This window comes from Carlito syrichta, unplaced genomic scaffold (assembly GCF_000164805.1).
Source record: "Carlito syrichta isolate Samal-C Ts95f unplaced genomic scaffold, Tarsius_syrichta-2.0.1 Scaffold173424, whole genome shotgun sequence".
In the NCBI taxonomy this organism is placed as follows: domain Eukaryota; kingdom Metazoa; phylum Chordata; class Mammalia; order Primates; family Tarsiidae; genus Carlito; species Carlito syrichta.
In genome coordinates, this window is record NW_007117520.1 from 160,769 (window position 1) to 179,766 (window position 18,998).

An 18,998-nucleotide genomic window follows, 5' to 3' on the forward strand; every position below is an offset into this window, starting at 1 on the left:
CGGGCGCCCGTGGGCAGCCGGCAGCGAGGGTGGGCTCCAAGGGCGCCCTCGTGCTTGGGGCCTCGGGCAGGGTCCTCGCTCCGGCCTCAGCTCCGCTCCTGGCTGCCGCCCACCTTGGGCGCGTCTCACGCGTCTGTGTCAGGTGAGGGCGGCCATGTCTATCTCGGGAGTTTGTAAGACAGATGAAGATGCAGTTGTGTGACTAGAATGCTTTGTGATCTATAGAGTGCTAAGCACACCTTGGGTCACCTTCTGATCAGGATGGTGTGACCTCTGGTTGACAGCCACACATCAACCCACCCTCAACTGCCAGCACAGGTGGGAACACACACTTTGTGGCCCCAGGAGGCCCTGTAACATAGAGTAACACAGGCCTTTTCCCCCTCAGTGCTGAGGGCCACTTTACCTTCTAGGGCGGGAGGGGAGAGGGACCCCAGTGGTTGGTAAGAAAAAGGCAGTGTCTGCTTTCTTTTTCTTTTCTTTTTTTCAACCTGTCAGATAAGTAAGGCCAAAGTCTTTGTACCGCCTATCAAAGTGAGGGACAGATGAGTGGTGAAGGTGCTATTTGGAGGGAATAGCAAATCTTGGTTTCCCACATTTGATAGCCTTATTGCCCTGGGTAAATTCCTTAGCACCTGGAAGTTTCCGTTTCCCCGGTTTAAAATGAGGACATTAATAGCTGCTGCCTTTTAGAGTTTTGAGAATTAACTGTAACAAGTATTTGACATTTAATCTTTCACATAACATGATAAAAAATGATGGAGGTGGTGAGAGTTCTTAGAGGATATAGAATAAAATATATGAGAAAGCCAGAGATATGTTCATTAAAGGTTCTAGAGCATCCATTTCAAAAGGTCTTGAACGGTTACACATGGTGTCACAACTGCTCCCTTGCTTAATAAGTGTGAGATATCCAATAGCATGTAGAAAGAGATGTGCGAGGGTAACCCAGGATAGGAGACAAAGATGCTACTGGAGAACATCTACCCAGCTTCAGAAATCCTCCACCTCCCAGTGCCTCCCCTCCACACCTAGTGCCAGATCTGCACCTGGCAGCCATCACCTGTGCCTGAAGCTCTCCCGGTCCTCTTTGTTATACTCCACTGCTGAGGGTCCCCGGCTTGCCCCACTGCTGCCTCCCACGACACCTGACCAGTAGTCGGGGTTGCTCTCCAAGTCCCCAGACACAGGGAATTGCTTGCTTCGCATCTGATGGAAAGACTGGCGGAAATTGCTGTCCTCTTCATGCAGGGAGCTGAGTTCTGAGATGGTGTTGTTATCTGCACGAACAAAATCAAGCATGATAGAGCTTTCTACATGTTAGACAGGAAAGGAGTTCTGTCAAGGGTTGAGAGACTCTGGGCTCCGGGAAACTCCTGCCTGACAGCCTCAGCCCTGTCCAGGGGTGGGTCATAGACTTGAACTAGTGGTATCTGTGTTCTTAGCTCACAGGAACTGGCTCTGGTTCAAAGCCTACTTGCTTACAAAGAGGGAGGTTCCTACATACTCTGTTCTTGGAATAAGAGAACTATTTTGTTTTTCTTGCACCCAAGGCAGGCTTTCCAGAACTTGAGCTCTTGGTAACTGGCCTCCTCCTACTACATACCATCCTTGTTCAAATGTTTTCTTCTTTCTGTGGCCTAGAAGGAGGGTGTATGGACACTAGGTGTGCACTTCTCCTTGACTACCCTTCTTGCTGTATGGGTAGGAGCATAGCCAGAGGAGGTCGGAACAGGGTGCCTCTAAAGCACATGGCAGTCCTGGCTCTGAAGGCCCATCTTGGGCTGGGCTAGTGGTAGAGTAATAATTCTGTGATGCACCATGATGATCCCAGGCGTGTTGCGCCACAAGGTACAAAAAGAGAGGGAGAAGCCATAGATCACAGCATCTTCTCTACTGCTGGTCCAGCCCCAGATGAGCCTTCAGTCAGGACTGCCATGTGCTTTTCGTACAGGGGTCCCCAACACCTGGGACACGGACCAGTACCAAAGCAGCTCATTAGGAACCAGGCCGCACAGCAGAAAGGTGAGTGGTAGACTAGCGAGGGAAGCTTCCTCCGTATTTATAGTCAGTCCCCATCACTTGCATTATGCCTGAGCTCTGTCTACTGTCAGATCAGTGGCGGCATTATATTCTCATAGGAGTGCAAACCCTATTGTGAACTGTGCATATGAGGGATCTAAAAATAAAGTGCACAATTGATGTTATGTACTTGAATCATCCCAAAATACCCCCACCCCTACAACCCCATGGAGAAATTGTCTTCCACGCAACTGGTCCCTGATGCCAAAAAGGTTGGAGACCCCTGCTTAAGAGGCACTCTGTTCTGGCCTCCTTTGGCTGTGCCCCTCCCACATGTAGCAAGAGGAGTAGTCAAGGAGAAGTGCACACATAGTGTCCGTTCATCCCCTCCTAGGCCATGCTCATCCAGGAACCTGGAATATCCTGCTCAAGTGGCACCAAGTCCACTTTGGGCCCTAAGCAGACCTCCTCCCTTCCCCCCCAAAAGTTTCCCAGGTATACGTGGGTATGTGGTCATGGGTGGTTAGGCCAGCTGTTTGAGGAATGGGAAGAAAAGGAGGGTGGCTGCACTTATGGCCTGTGGGTGTCCACTTAAACTCTGGTCTTGGCCGAAAACATGTAAGAGGGGTGTCTAGTCACAGCATCCGTATTTCCTAAGGTGGCCTGAGTAGCTTTCTGCAAAAATACTTGTGAACAAGGACCAGAATCACAGTCTGGAAAGAAAGAAAGAAAGAAAAAACCAATTATTAATTTATAAAACTTTGAAGTATATTGAATTTCATGGTACTCAAAAAAATAAATCGAGTGAAACTATTTGCAATGTAACTGAATCCATTTGTTTTCTAAATTCTTCAAGTAGGACTTCACAATATTATCAGAAACAACATTTACCAGCTTTAAGGCCTGGTTGTTGAGCAAATGTAAGCCAAGCTAAGATGTGGAAGACACAACTGTGTGGCCCAGTTTCCCCTCCCCTTTCCTCCTCCCTATCCCCAACAGTCCTTGGAGGAACAGGGGGTTTTTGCACAAAGATGAAGGATGACCTCCCAGCAGGGCCTCACCAGGGACAGAGGGTTTATCATGAATGCCATTCAGTGATGGAGAGAGCTTTCTACGCACATATTCTCATCACAATGTGTCTGTAACGAGAAGGATAGTCCCACTGGGTCTTTCTTTGATGCTGAGTTACACTATATGTGACATGAGTCTAAATAACTTGGACTGAGCTTTTTCAAAAGGACAACAATTTTATAATCCTTAACAAAGTATAATAGATGGTCACAATAGTACAGGGTATTTGATGGGCTCTTGGAGGAGGGGAGGTTGTCACTTGTATTTATTGATAGTAATTGTAAAAAAAAAAAAAAAAAAAGTTTGCCACCACCAGACCAGAAAAGAAATTCCAATAAACTTAGAGGCTGGAATTGGTGGCTTTACATTGTATCATGAGGAAGCTTTAGGCTCTGAAGGGCAATAAAGAAATGGATGATGGGGAAAAAATCATGCAATCAGTTGGTTTTTAATTATAATCTAATTTTAAAACCTTTTCTTTCAGGAAGAAGGGACTATACTTATGTTAAGGGAAATAACTCAGATGCTATTGATTAGTTAAATCTAGAACTTTCCCCTGTGAATCCAATATCCCTGTGAATTGGATTCCCTATTGGATCCCTGTGAATTCCAATATCCCTGGGCTTTAAAATGTACCAAGTGAGACCACTGAAAAATAAACATTGTTGGCTCAGAACTTTCCTTAACTCTAGGTAATACTTGGCCTTTTTCTTTTTCAGTCAGGATCTCACTCTGTCACCCAGTTTGGAGTGCAGTGGCATGATCAGTGGTAGCCTCAACCCCCTGGGCTCAGGGGATCCTTCTGCATCAACCTCCTGAGTAGCTGGGACTACAGGTGCATACCACCATGCCCAGCATTTTTCATTTCTCCAGATAGTGAGGGCTCTCTGTGTTTCACTATTCACAGTGATAGACTGTCTAAGTTGTATGTTACACTAAAATCTCTACCATGTTGAACATGAACATCAACATCCCCTTCCCTCACAGACAACCAGTAATGTAACTAGGACAAGGGTAAGCAATTTTTTTTTTTTGTAGAGGGCCAGAGAGTATTTTAGGGTTTGTGAGCCATACTTGCCCAACAATTCAATTCTGCCACTGTAGTAGGAAAACAGTCATAGATGATACATAAGCAAATTGGTATGGCTCTGTTCCAATAAAACTTTACAAAAATAGAATTGGAACATATCTGGCCCAGGAGATACAGTTTGCTGACCCCTGCTCTAGGCCTCTCAGACTAAAACCATCCTGAAAGCAACCCCAGCATTCTCCAGGGCAAAGCAAATGAAGACCATACTGACTAGCAAATCCACGAGCCTGGACCTCAAACTCTCAACTCTTATAGAATCTATTATTCCCCTGCCACAACCTGGAAATTGTATAATAAGATTTGAAGACTGTCCCACTTCCATGGTCCACTCCATGGTTTACTTTGCTCTTTAGGAATGGAACTTCTGCAGCTACTGTAATGTCAACCTGCAGGCTCTAGGATCTCTGGGTTCCAGTGCTGGCACTGAGTCCTGGCACTGGTTACTTTCCTTCTCTGCTTCAACGAAGCAGATGGATTCAGCAGCCCGAGTTCTTTCCAGCTCAAGCATTCTGAAGTCCTGTGAGCTGGAAGGCTGTCTCCAAGCAGAAACTGCATCTGTAGCCATGGATTTATCCACAGTTTGCTCCAAAGTTTCTTGTGTAAAGAGCACAGGACTAGGGATCAGAAGAGCTGGGTTCTAGTCCTGATTCTGTCACTGACCCCTCTGACTTTTGTTTCCTCATCTGTACACAAAGGTTGTACAAATGCAGAGGCTGGCCTAGTCCATCTCTAAAGTCCCCCTCAACTATCCGGTTCCATCGTCTAATGCCCATTCAGCCCCTGGAGACCATTTTAATCAAGGTAGACCAGAATCCATCCTTTAGTTTTACCTTTAGTTGTTAACTTTTTCTCCAAGAAAAAAATCTGAGATTCACAGATTTCCTGCACAGGCTTCTTTCTCCTTGGTGCTTGACTCTGTCTCTGGCCCCTCACAGGGATCCATGACAACACTGTTACAACTAGCTTGTCAAGTGCAGTGACATCTGCATTCCTGACATTCCAATCTGGAAATGGTCTTTTTATAGTCAGTGCGGTGGGAGGCTACAGCAATGGATACAACGCAGACAGGATGAATTTAGAATTGCAAACTGGGTGGAATATGTTGTCCTTAATCTGAATAAAGCTCCTCTAGTCTGGGACTGTTTCCCCAACAATTCTGTCAAGTCTCTTGTTGGTTCCAAGAAGAGGAGGGTTCAAAGAGAGAGCGTGGTGACCTCACTACCATGCCTGCCAGCACCCTCTGATAATTAGCCTGTCCACGTCAGACCTGCTCTGTGCTGCCTCCCATGATAGACGGTAATTTGGAATCCACCCCAGGAATCAGCTGTGTCAGCTACAAAGCCTCCAAGAGCTGGGGTGAGTTAAGGGTTGGGGCCCTGCCGCCTACGGACTTAGTAATTTAAGTTCTTTCGACAAGAGGAGCAGCCTCTTTGCTCGCTCCATAATCTCTGCTGTTGAACATGTCAGCCTCTTTTTCCCAGCTTCATTTTCCAGATTTGTTCTTTCACTTCCACTGAGGCCTCCATTCTAGGGTCCTTCATGTTAGAATAAAATGATAGTCAAGCTTTTACAGTTTAAAGCATCGTTTTGAATACATTCTAAAGGGAGTAGTAGGGAAAGACTGTTGTTTGTTTTGTTTTGAGTCGGGACTTTCAATCTGTCGCCCAGGCTAGAGGGCAGCAACACAATCACTGCTCACCGCAACCTTGACCTCTTGGGCTCAGATGATCCTCCCACCTCAGCCTTCCAAGTAGCTGGGACTACAAGTCTGTGCCACCACACCTGGCTATTTTTGTTGTTATGGTTGTTGTTGTTATAGAAATGAGGTCTCACTATGTTGTCCAAGCTGGTCTTGAACTTCTGGGCTCAAACAATCCTCCTGCCTTGGCCTCCCAAAGTACTGGGATTACAGGTGTGAGCCACCTTACCCAACCAGGAAAGACATTTTAATAAAGCATTTCAAACCCTGGGACTGCACAGCCCCAGCAGTACTGGTGGCCCCATGGAAAAACATGACCTAAACCAAGCTAATAGAGGACTGCTCTACTCTTCACACCAGAAGCCCTTTTTTCTCCCCTCTGTGTACTTGGAGCTACTTTATTTAGTAGTGTCACCAGCACCCCTGCTAATTCTGGCCCTGCAAGTCCAGGGCTGCCCAAGTTTGCTAATCTCTTTGGGTACTAATTCCCCCATGATTAATAGAGCATATAAAACTAACAGGTGCTCACATCTGCCTCTCAGCCTCCTGGCTGGATCAAACTGAGCCAGCTCCTTCTCGACATAGTACAGGACCTTCATGGAGTCTCTCTCTTTGTCAGCTTGGATCCGGTAACCTTTGCGAACTGTTGAGAAAAGCACAAGAAGGTGAGCTGGAAAAGGGAAATATCAGGATAAGGGAACTCCATTTATTTTGCCAAGTAGAAACATGGTTTCCAATCATAGAAACTCTTTTAAATAACCCAGAAACAATCATCTGTGTTTATATAGGACCATGCCCGAAGTCCCCTTTCTCAGATGGTGCCATTGGAGTGGAGGATCCAAAGGTCAACAGCAAAATTCCATTACAGGGTATTTTTAGTTATTTGTTAATCTCTGCTTCCTATCTTCTGACCTCCCACAACTCCACTTAAAGCTCATTTTCTCAAAACTTTTGCACTCCATTGGAGGAGTATACTCACACTAAAAAAAGACTACTTTTTAGGTTGAGGATCTACTTTACAGTATGAGGATCACACCTTCACTTGATGGGAGCACAGGTAACTTTAAAACAGACGACACTCAAACATCAGGAACCTCGACAAAAGTGGCCTGAAAGCCTCTAGTTGCCTGGGAGATGGTGCAAAAATTCCGTAACCTGAGTGGTGCATAAGAGCTAATATTAGATTGCAGACCATATACACAGTGGTGCAAAACAAAATGCAAAATATGTGAATTTTTTCCATCACGGTTCCATTTTATATCTTTAGCATTTTCCTTTTAGGAAAAGGAATACTATATTTTAGACATGATTAATTCAACCTGCTGCTATGTGGTTACAAGCAGGTGTTATTTTCAGGGCTTAATAAAAAACTAAATGAAAGCAGAAGTGATAATACCATCTCCTGCATCCCCATCACTCATTTGTCAGAGACAAAGGCTATTTAAGTCCCATATCACTTAAGTATCAGTCAAGTCCAATACCAGCCCCGTGGGTGATCAGACACCAGCAAGCCTAACGCACAGATAAGAGAAAGAGAGGGGGGGAAAAAAGAGAGAGAGAGGAGAATGATGGGATGGGGGCGGAACAATCATGGTAATTAGACAACACTTACTGGGCAATGAAAATGTGCTAGGTACTGTACTAAATGTTTATATGGTCATTTGTTCCTCACAATCACCAAAGGGAGTACCGTTATCAGCCACATTTTATGGCTGACAAAACCTTGACTCCGAGGGGTTCATAACTTGCCTAGGAATAATCTGGTAGTACCAGAGCTGGAACCCTGTAGTCTGACGGAAGAATAACCATATTAGGGGATCTTGCCTCTCTAGAGTCTGGGAGAAGAAGTAGTAAGAAGGGGTGGTTGAGGTAGATGAGGAAGTAAAGCCCAGTGTAGGAAGGGCCCCAAGGAATGCCATGGGCTGTATGGTCTGCAGCACGGTCCTATCTCCAGCTGGCCAGGACTTATATAATGGGTCATAAGCTAGTGACCTAACTCCAATTTTCCCTGTTCCCAAAGTGGGGCAAACACCATAAAGAAAGCATACGACTGCGTGTGTCTCCAAAGAAAACCCTGCTTTAAAGTCTCTGGTTGGTACCCTGGCTGTGGACAAAGCTCTCCCACACAAGCTATTTACGTGGAAGATTAAAATATAAAATTCCATAGCACTCTAATCAGCCCAAGCACTGAAAACAGAGAAGTCGCCCACACACCCATTTGCAGGTGCACTGATTTTCTATATGAGAACATACCAGGAAGTCCACATTCATCTCAAATTGTGGAGCTACTTAGAAAAAAATTAACGAATCTCAACACACACTTTTTAGTGGCACCTTCTCCCAGAGGGTAGATCCATAATCCTTGCGTGGAAGCAATTATTAGCAAAAATGATTTTATTTATCAAGCTACACATTCTTCCATCTCTGCAGAGGCGTCTACAGAGTAGTACAGACAGTTCAATTAAAATGCAATTATCCCACGGCACTGCTATGTCTGCTCTAGAAGCAGTCATGTCTGATGGAGGAGACACAGGGCTGGGGGTTGGGGAAACAGGGCCTCTTGTGGGCATGTGTACTGGCTTATTGAGGGACTTCAGACAAATGATGACCCTCTAGGATGCAGTTTCATGTCTATAAAGTGCAACTTATACTTCGAACCTTTAAATAATCTCTTGAAGAAAAGAAGACATCTGAGACCAAATCAGCGAAGCACTTTGAGCTCTTTCTAGTTATCAGAAGCGGTGCAAATGCCACCTCATCCGAGTCTCATAGCTAGAAAAGTTCTGCCTCTCTGACTGACAAGTTATTTAGTTTGAGCTTTTATTATGGCCCTTAATGTGCTCTAGTTTGCTTTAAGTTTACTCATATAAATGTCTAATCTCCTCAGAAATTCTTGAAGGAAAAGAATCCTTGTTATTCCAGATCTCCATGTACCTTGACTCATGCTTTACACATAGTGGGCATTTTGTAAATATTAACTGAACACCTGCCAGTCTGAGGATGGAAGTGGGGTTAATGGTTTCTCTGAAAAGTGTATTTTCAGTAGAGTTTTCCTTTCTTGACTGTGAGCTTTCTGAGAACAAGGACTAGGTCTCTGTTCACTTCTGTATCCCCAGCACCTAGCATAGATCCTGGCACACTGTAGACACTCAAAATATGTGTGTTTGTATGAATGAATGGATGACTGAAGAGGAACCAGGAGTAAAAACTACATTATAAGAGATTATAAAGTAAGGCAGATGAGGCCACATGATTGGTTTACTGAAGAATTTTGACCAGGAAGGGAAAGGCTTGAATGGTAGCCTGAGGAAGCAGCAAGGTTTAGATAAGTATGGTGGCTAATACTATTATTGAAGATTATTTTAAAGTAAGAAAACTAGCATGTTTGTAGGCATTAGGAAAAGGGCCTACCTGCAGCTCTGGCTTTAGCTAGGTATTTCCAGTATGTGAAGCAGTGTTAGGGTAAACATTCAGTAACACTGAAATAAAGGTCACAGGCGGGGGGACTGTTGCTATATGGAACAATGTATCAGCTGTCCCTTGGCAGTGAGCATGCCTACTACCCCAGCAACAGCTGGAGGATCCTCAGTTAATTGCCTCTTGGAACAGAACATAGATTGTTTTCTATGTCATCATAACAAATTACACTCCTCATTATGATACAGATTTGATTGTGTATGAATAGGTTAGCATGTCCCTGAAAAGTTCCAGCACCCATTTATAGCCTCAAATGAAGATGACAGTTTTGCCTTCAATACTGGCATTAAAAAGAGACTCCACTGTGCCAGAAACTTTCAGCATTGACTTCTCAGTCTCAGCAACCTATGACTTCAAATATCTAAATACCTTTTATTTGTCAAAAAAGGCAAGGACAGAATATTGATCTTTAGACTTTAGGGGCATCACCCATTTGGTTTCAGTAGCTAAAAATCTAGGCAATTCTCCTTTTTGTTGTTGTTGTTGTTGTTGTTGTTTTTGAGTTGAAGTCTCACTTTGTCACCCAGACTGGAGTGCAGTGGCCACTCCCGGCCACCGCAGCCTCGACCTGCTGGGTTCTGGTGATCCTTCTGCCTCAGCCTTCCAAGTAGCCGGAATTACAGGCATGCACTACCACACCCAGCTGATTTTTTGATTTATTGTAGAGATGAAATCTCGCTGCCCAGGCGGGTCTCAAACCCGCGGGCTCAGGTAATCCACTCACCTCAGCCTCCCAAAGGCGCGGGGTTACAGGCTGAGCCACCGAGCCCGGCTAATTCTCCCTTTAAAAGGTATTGGGCTTTTTAAAAATGATAAGCTGCAAATGTGATTGGGCAGCACACCACACTCTTCTCTTATCCTGGTAAATTCTGGTTCCATGTCACATATACGCTCAGGAGCATATGAAATGCCCCAGAAAACCTTTCTTGGTCCCTCCTCTCCAAGGATGGGTTTTCCTTGTTGAGCCAGCATCACAGAGCAATCTCATCACATACAGCTTTGTATTACTTAACTATTTTATTTCTGTTCTCGAGCCCCCAGTAACCACCCCTGGTAGACTGTAGATTCCTTAAGGGCAGGGAAAATTTGTAGGCATTCATTAAATTTGTATTGATTTGAAAGCAACAGAATGGTGTCAGATTGATTTTTATCGGTAATTTGTCTGAAGATCAGAGAACTCTCTGATGTGTGATGTTTTACTAAGAAATGTCCTAGACTATTGGCCAAAGTCCAGCATATTTGGAAAATGACTTTTTCCTGGTGATATTTCAGTTTAGAGTTGATGGATGATTTATTTGTGTCTTCAAGTTCAGTCTGGTCCAAGTCCGCTGGTTGGTGTAGCTCTTCATACTCCAGCTCCTCTAATTTATCAGCCTTGTCAACTTTGATTATATTGGAGGGGGGATATTGGGATATTCACTTTGATGCCAAACTATAACTTCAAAAATTCCTATTGTTCAAGGATTTGAGCTGGTACTTTTGGCCCAATTAAGGCTCAGCTATTTTTCAGCTAATATCCCCTTTACAGACAAAATGTGACTTGTAAAACTTGCAAAAGAAGTCTGAGGCAGATACCCATGGATATATAGCCTTGTTCTTTCTGTCCTGTCTTAATGAGCTAAGCAAGGCTGTTTATGGATGATGGAACAGCTGCCAGAATCCACCCCCAAGGTGACAGCAGCTCAGTTGTGGGAGAAGTGATTCTAAAATTTGCATATTCTCTGTATACATACAGTAGGCATATATATATAGACACACATCCTTATTAATTTTGAAAATGACATTTCAAAACCATACTTGCCTATTCAATTCTTTTGCACAAAGGATGAGAAGCGGCCAGGTAGACATGGACTAAAATGGATTCGAGCAAAGCAAGAGTAGATGTGGAAGAGCAGGTAAGAGACGACTGTGTGAAGCAGGGTGGGAAGGGGTAACAGCAGCAAGGACTAGGAGAGTTTCAGCAGAGATGGAGGAAAGTAAACCAAGTCAAGGTTATTTTGAGGTACAGTCTGGAGAATTTGGTAACCAACTGGATAAGGGAAGTAGGAGAGAAGGAGGGATAAGGATGAGGTCCCTGCTTCTGGTTTGGGCTACAAGGCAGATGATGATGCCACTGAGATAAGATATGTAGAAGCTGGTTTGAAGTGAAGAAGCAGTGGCTTAATTCAGTTTCCTAGAGGCTGAGGCTGAAATGCCTGCAAGACATCCAGATGGAGATGTCCAGAAGCCGCTGGATATATGGGACTGGGGAGCAGAAAAGAGGTTGGAGTTAATGATGGGAAGCCATCAGCATATAGATGATGGCTGAAGCCATGGGAGCAAATAAGATTTCCCAGGGAGAGGATCGCAGACAAAACAGGAACATCTGGAGGATGCACAGTGGAGGAAAAGCCAACATATAGAGAGATTGGGAGGGAAAATTACAAAGTACGGTGTTGAGAAAGCAAAGAAAGATGAGTGGATCAGAGGTGGCAAATGCTTTGGAGAAGTTAAGGGAAGTAGGGATTGAAAAGTTTCCATCAGATTTAGCAATGAGGTGGTCTTGGCAAGAGCTGGTTTCTGGAGCAGTGAAAGCAATAGCAAGATGGAAGTTAGCTGGGGACAGTAGAGGGAATGGAGACATTTAATATTTAAGACTCTTTCAAGGATTTTGGCTGTGAAGATGAAAAAAGAGATAGGGAAGCAATATTAGAGGACCTTAGAGTTTTTGGGGAGGAGTCCTATGTTTTAATGGGAGAGATTTGAGCATATTTTGAATGCTGATAGGAAGGAGTCACTAAAGAGGGAAGGTTGGAGATGTGAGGTGGGAACAGGGTGGCATGTGGGTATTCAACAGAGAAAGCCTTGACAAAGCCAAAGGGGATGGACTCAGAGTAGCACAGGAGGGACATCTTCTTTCATACTAACAGAGAAGGTCTCAAGCAGTGGCCATGAAGAATGGGAGAAATAATCAGGTGCCTCTTTTTTTCTCTTCCATTCAGTAACCCACTATCTATACAACACAAGCTCATCCAAGATGCCCTTTTCAACTACACAGAGTGTTCAGAAGACTATTGTGTACAAATGTAATATGAAAAATTACTGGTGCTAGATAATTACCCTAAATTGAAGTAAAATATAACTAAAAATAGGCTAAATTTACATTTTTATAATCATCATTTCTTAATACTTCTAACATTCTTTCAAGAATAATCTACATGAAACATTGGCCTCAGCCACCTTTTTTAAAGAAAGACTATTCAAACACCATTGCTAACACTACCCATGGGGCCATGAGTGCAGAAGTGTGCCTGGTGGGGATCATGACAAACCCTGTCATGACTCAGCCAGTCAGGTAATGATGGCTTGGGTCAAGCTAGCTGGGCTGTCATCAATTGCCATCTTTCCACTTTCTCCTTGCTAAGGTGAACCCTGATTTTGTTGACGTCTGAAGTGAATAATTGTTCAGGCCCAAGAGGTTGAGTCTTGATTAATTTAAGCCAGTCTGGTTTAGGAATGGGCATGGACACAATTCTTACTGATAAAACTGAAAGAAGTCTTCCGGAATGGGAGGAGTTACTTCAAAAGTTTTGCTTACTCTCAAGAATAGTGGCACAGGAAGAAGCAGACTGTTTTCCATCTCTGAATGCTTGTAACACCCAGAAATATGGTAGTTATCAAGGCTTACGAGGGGATCCAGCCAAGGAAGGTCAAGGATGTGCTCAGGACAACAGAACAGAAGGTGCAAAGAACTAGGTCTTCATTAATACCACAAGAGTTGTTCAATTAACCAACCCTGACACTACCTAACTTTGAAAATTCTTGTTATGTGAAATAAGATATTTTTATATCCTGAAGCCACTTCTAATTACAGTTTGTTAGTATGGATGGACAGGACCAAAATGGTTGAACTGCAACAAGCAGGAACTGGAAAAAGACTGAAAACAGAAGAGAGGAAGAATTTGGTATTCTATGAATAGAATGTTATTATAAAAATCCATTAAATAACAAGTCAGGAGGGGAAAGATTCTGGTGAGAAGAAAGGAGAAAGAAGATTTAAGATAAGCAAATAAAGAGTACGAGACAAGTCCATTAATGCCTCTTTTGCCCACTCCATCCTTAAGGGAAATAGACTATATTGTCTTTATCTCTCAGTTCCCTGTGTGTCCTTGATCATTAACTTTTACTTCTCAGTCTGTGACTCATTCTGTCTCAGACGTCAGAATTCTACTAATAGTTCCTGGGAGAGCAAAAACACAAATACCATTACTCACTGTGGACAGCTACTCCTTCCACAGTTAGGCATCGGTGCTTCATTGAGTGGGCCAGATACCCTTCCCCACTGCTCACTGGAGGCAGCCCAGATACCTCTAGGGGAGTGATGTCTGTTTACCAGCCCTAGTGGCTCATCCACATCTGGGGATTTTAAAGTCACCCTCTAAATCTACAACACATACACCACTCTGTAATCCTGTTCAGACACCTCCAGGAAAGCTACATTTTAATGCCCCTCCATCTCTCCATCCTACCCTGCTCCTCAACCTCTACCCCCACCCCTACCTGCCAATAACCACAAATGTGTCATGTCCCAGATGGGGCTAATCTTCGCCCAGGTCAGCTCTTCTTACCAATCATTTCACTCCTGTCTATGATCTGTACCACTAGACAACTTGAGTCATCTTGAAGCCTTCCTCTCCCTCACTCCTTGACGTTCACTGCTTCTTTCGATGTGTCTCTCAGATTTGCCCATGTGTTTCACTCCCATTGACTCCATCGTAAACCCGATGTCCACATATCACACCTCAACCACTCCAATAACATCTCAGCTTATCGTCCCTGGCCCCACTCTCCCCTACTTGCCACTCACCTCATCATGGTCTACCTCTCCCCTCAGAAATCTGCCTGCAGTGACTCTCACAGCAAGCCCTGGCTCTTCTAGAGGGGCTCAGGGCCCTCCTTCATTCGGCTCTGCCATATCCCTCCACCTTTGTCCCGTCAGTCTGACACGTGGGACACTGTCAGACATTTGCACTGTGTTCTCCCAGCTCTGGGATTTCGCCACTCTGGCCTTCCTATTTGGGGTGCCTCAGCAACCCCCACTTTGCACTCTCTGAAATTCTGCTCATTCCCCTAGAACTAGCTCGCATCTCACATCCTCCCTGAAGACTTTGAAACCACTCCAGCTCTTTCTTTGTACTCTGAGTTCCATACTCTTTAACATCTGGTTATCTTAATAAAGGTCCACACTCTCTCCCTGACCAGGCCATACCGCTTGTTAGAGAAACCCTGTGCTGTACTTCTTGCTGCCCCTCATGGGACCTAGTGCAGTCCTGAATACCAGGTAGGGATGTAACTATGTATTAACTAAATGATCAATATTCAAGAGACACTGTGTCTCTTTTTCTTCCAGTTTTAGTTACTGAGGAGCCTAAAGAGGAAGCAGGGTCAGCAATGACCTGCAGCCCTTGGAAGGCCTGACTTGTGCTCCAAAATATGACTGACATAGCTGGAAGGATCCCACTTCTGGAACAGAGATAAACCATTCTCCAAAGATGCATCACTGAACTGACTGTACTTATCACAAGGAACGAGAGTGGGGGCCCAAGACAAGCATGGGGTAGGGCAGTCTGGAACTCCATTTACCACTGTGGCTTCCTCCAGTGGAGTCACTTGGTGCCAAGGGAGGTGGATGCGGCTTGTCCATCAGCATGCCAGATGAGGGGGCTCCTCCCAAAGGGACAGAGGGGATGGAGTAAGGGCCGGGGACACCGGAGACAGAGGGAGGGTACCCGGCCTTTGCTGCTTTCCCTGCTTCATACACTGTGGAGGGAGATGAAGAGCAAGAGTGATTATGTTGTTCCACCCCCACAACCCTCATGCCACAAGTCCCTGAAGATGCACAAGGGAGCTCCTGGGTGTGTGTGTGTGTGTGTGTGTGTGTGTGTGTGTGTGTGTGTGTGTTCTCCTAGGACTGAATTAGTTCATCAGAGCCACTCCCCCCCCCACTCCTTCCGACTCCTTCAGCTCCTCCAAAAGGCAACAACGTAAGGAATTACAGTGTTTAATACCTGGCAGCTGAGTAATTACGTGGCTCTGGGAGCTGTCACAGCAGCATCCTCAGTGTCAGCAGCAGCCCACTCTTAGCCACACTGTCTGTAGTTTGCCTCATCTCCTCCAGAGGAGGCCTGGCACAGGGGCTGCCCAGGGCTGCTTCAAGGAGGGTCCTGAGCCTCTCCTAGAGAAGGAGCAATGAGCTTTCACACAACTCCTGCTCTGTGGTTTTAAAAGCAGAGCCAGTAACCTCATTCCTCCTAGAAAGTGCCTCAGTTCTAAAGATGCCAAAGATACATGATGTACCTCTCTCTTGCAAGATGTGCTTGGTTTATGGCCAAGGTGCCAAACTTCATGCCTACATGGGGTTGGCCTAAGTTAAAAATCATGAATCCCCAAATGAGCACCAGTCCCTGCTGTGCCCCAGTTCATCATGGAAGTAAATAAAATTCATTTGAGGCTGGGTGGCACACAAGGACCGTCTGCCTGCTCTGCTCATAAAAAGAGAAGTTTCTCTGCACAAAAAGGGAATGACCAGAGGAGGGTTCCTCTAGTTTGAGTGCCCCGAGGAGAGAAGGCATGGCCTTGCCCCACAGCTCATCACCCTGAACCTGTCTGTCCATTCTGTCAAGCGTCATGAGGATTCCAAATGCATGGGGTGACAGGTATGGATAAGAAGTGTGGAGAGGTGCACATAGGTGTGGAGGCAACAAGAATGGTCATCCCTGAGCCAGGGGCTTCCAGCGGAGAGAGTCTGGAATGGCCAACTCTTTGGGTGGAATGGAAGGAAGTAGAGGAGGAACTCAGGGCACACAGCTGTTAAATGGAGATGTGACATTTCTTCTGATCACTCCATGTTGCCCCACTTGTCACTCTACTCACAGGCCTGAGGGCAGCAGCAGGAATCTGGGCAGCACGGGCAGCGGACGTAGCAGCAGCAGCTATGAGGGCAGCACTGGCACCAACAGATCCCCACCAGGACGAAGAAGAGGAAGACTCCCAGGAGAACCAGGCCGACAAACACCCACTCTGGAAGGATGCACAAAGAAATCCACACTCGAGGCAGCCCACCTTAGGACCGGACCCACTCTGATTGGCACCTTTCTGTGAAAGGGGAGAGGAGAAGGGATCTGGGGAGGAAATCCTCTCTTAACAGGGGATAGAGCCCTGTTAAGAGCCCCAAGACTCAAGAGGAACTCTGAAAGTGAGGAGGACAGTCCCACCCCATCCCCCATGGGGCTGGGGCATGGAGAAGAGGGAAGAAGATTATCTATGTCATCTTGGGCACATGTAATGACCAGCACACAGCAGTTGGGGGGGGATTTCCCATACTGGAGAAAGAGTTTGCTAGATTGATTGTAGTGTCAGAACAAGGATGGAAAGAGAGCAGAAAGAATCCCAGCTGTGGGGAGGGAGAACCTTGCCTGCCTGTCTATGGCGTGGTGGTTTGGTGAATACTTATATTTTGTACTCAAGTTAACCCTGTCTATGAAAGTGTAAGTCCTGAAAAAAAGGTCTCTACATGGTCTAAAAGTTGACCATATTCAGGTGGTTCCCAGTCCTTTATGTATTCACCTGCCTCCGCTCCTGATCACACCTAGGACACCTTTCCTGTGAACACAGTGCTTCCTAGAACACCAGTGCTGAGATCCAAACTTTTTGCTTATATCAGGACAACAATTCACTGCTGGAGAAAACTAGAGACATGGCCTCAGACAAAGATGGCTCTCATCCACAGAGGCTGGGTTTGATTTGAGGACACTCAAGCTAACCATGCTAGATAGCCAGCATAGCCAAGGGCTCAAGTGGCTCAGAGCTTGGGTGAGTGGCTAGGCCGACAGATGTCTATCTGGGCATGTTTGTTAACTTCTGCTATTTCCACAGCTCTGCCCTTTTAAAAGATTAAGAAATAGTAAACAAATTCTAGTTGGCTGAGATAAAAATGACCGTGGCTCTCAGGTGACATATCTCAATATCATGCTTTGGGGACTTAGCTATGGAGCCCAGCTTACCCCTTGGAGACCTGGACAGACTAGAGTGAGCCATGCTTTCCTTTAGAAGCCAAAAGACTAAAGAGATTCATTTTGGTTAAAAACCATCTACCCTAAATTCCTTTACAATGAACCTCAAATACACATTGTTTTTCTTAAATTTTGATTACTAAATATTTCTTCAATTAAATGTACATTCAGCTGAGAGCTTAAGAATATGACATTTTTGTTCTATAAAGGGTTTTTGATCATGGTAAAATTATTTGATTCTGGTAAAAAATCAAAATGGTAAAAAAATTTGACTTTGTTTAGAATATAAATTCTCCAGAGGGAAAACAACTTCTGTTTCCTGAATGTACCCCCTCACTTATTCATCTGAGACACAGTCAAATTAACCAGGTCAACCTCTTCTCAGTGCAGGAACAAGAAGACCTTATGCCCGTCTAGAATAGTCTGGAGACTATTCCTGCCAAGGACAATAGTTAGCAGAAGGCCTTTGCCTGGGCCCTCTTAATAACACAGTAACATAATAAGCCCAAGGCAGACATGAGCTCTGAGGTTTAGATGAGCTGTATGGAATGGTAGCTGCAACTAGGGTCAGTCAAGGATTAAAACTGGAAAGGTGTATTTGAGACACAAAAGAATATTATCTGTGAAAGGATTCTTGAAGTCAAAGGGAAGGAAATTCAGGCTATAGGGCCAGATATGAAAAATACAGTAACACTTTCTGAGACTGGGAGAGAAAACATCCAGCTGGAAGCACTGCAGTGTAGCATTGTTTCTTGTGTGTGTGAGGAACAAATGCTACAAATTGAGGGAACTCTGGATAAGGGGAATTACAAAAAGATATCTATTTGTGTCCTTGGGAGCAACATCAATAAGAATGTCTATGTTTGGGATGCCCAACTAATGAGAAAGGACTAGAAGAATTCATGGGAGAATAATTAATGAAGTTCAATTGTGAAGACTCTGGATGTTTCTTAAAACTTGAAGTAAGCCAAATATTTTTACTTGAAGTAAGCCAGGAATATTTTGTATCTCTATTGCTTTGGCAGAGACCCTTCTAAGGAGACTGAATCACATACCCTTTTCTACTCTTCGAGTGTGGACATGTTCTCTCCCCAGACAATTCTTGCTTCTCTCTGAGCCTCCTTTAGTTATAAATTATAGTCTGTGCCAAACTGATGCTGGCTTGTCTCAGCTGGTGTGTTCAACTGAAGCCACATGCAAAACAGAGATGTGTATTTGGGGCAGATGTCCTTTATAAATGGTCCATGGACCCCTAGGGAGCTAGGGTGACTAATAAACCCCTGAAATCATATACAAAGTAATATAGGTCTGTAATGTGTATTTTTCAAGGGAAGAGGGGTGCATAGCTTTCCTAAGGTTTGGGAAAAAAAGGAAATTTTATAAAAGGTAATGCAGGGTAACGTGGTTGAACAATAATGAATGGGTAGACATATAACTTAGGAAATAAGGAATGCAGATAAGCTGTTCTGTTAGGAATACTTATAGCTATCTGGGTACAGCTGAGATACTGAAATGGGCAGGGAGATTGCCAAAGAGCCTGCATGCCTGACCCTGAAGGACTGGGTTCCCATCTCAGCCTATTTTAAGT

The 18,998-nt window shown here is 44.7% G+C and overlaps 1 protein-coding gene across 1 annotated transcript in view; it reads right to left on the reverse strand.

Annotated features, from left to right (window-relative positions):
- The window catches only part of ILDR2 (immunoglobulin like domain containing receptor 2), a 65,884-nt gene that overhangs the window by 7,316 nt on the left and 39,570 nt on the right, over positions 1 to 18,998 (reverse strand). The window contains exons 5-8 of the mRNA XM_008051456.2: positions 16,272 to 16,418; positions 14,982 to 15,158; positions 6,412 to 6,525; positions 1,064 to 1,280 (exon numbers count right to left, since the gene is read on the reverse strand). Coding sequence (XP_008049647.1) covers positions 1,064 to 1,280; positions 6,412 to 6,525; positions 14,982 to 15,158; positions 16,272 to 16,418 — 655 coding nt within the window. The remainder of the gene's footprint in view (positions 1 to 1,063; positions 1,281 to 6,411; positions 6,526 to 14,981; positions 15,159 to 16,271; positions 16,419 to 18,998) is intronic.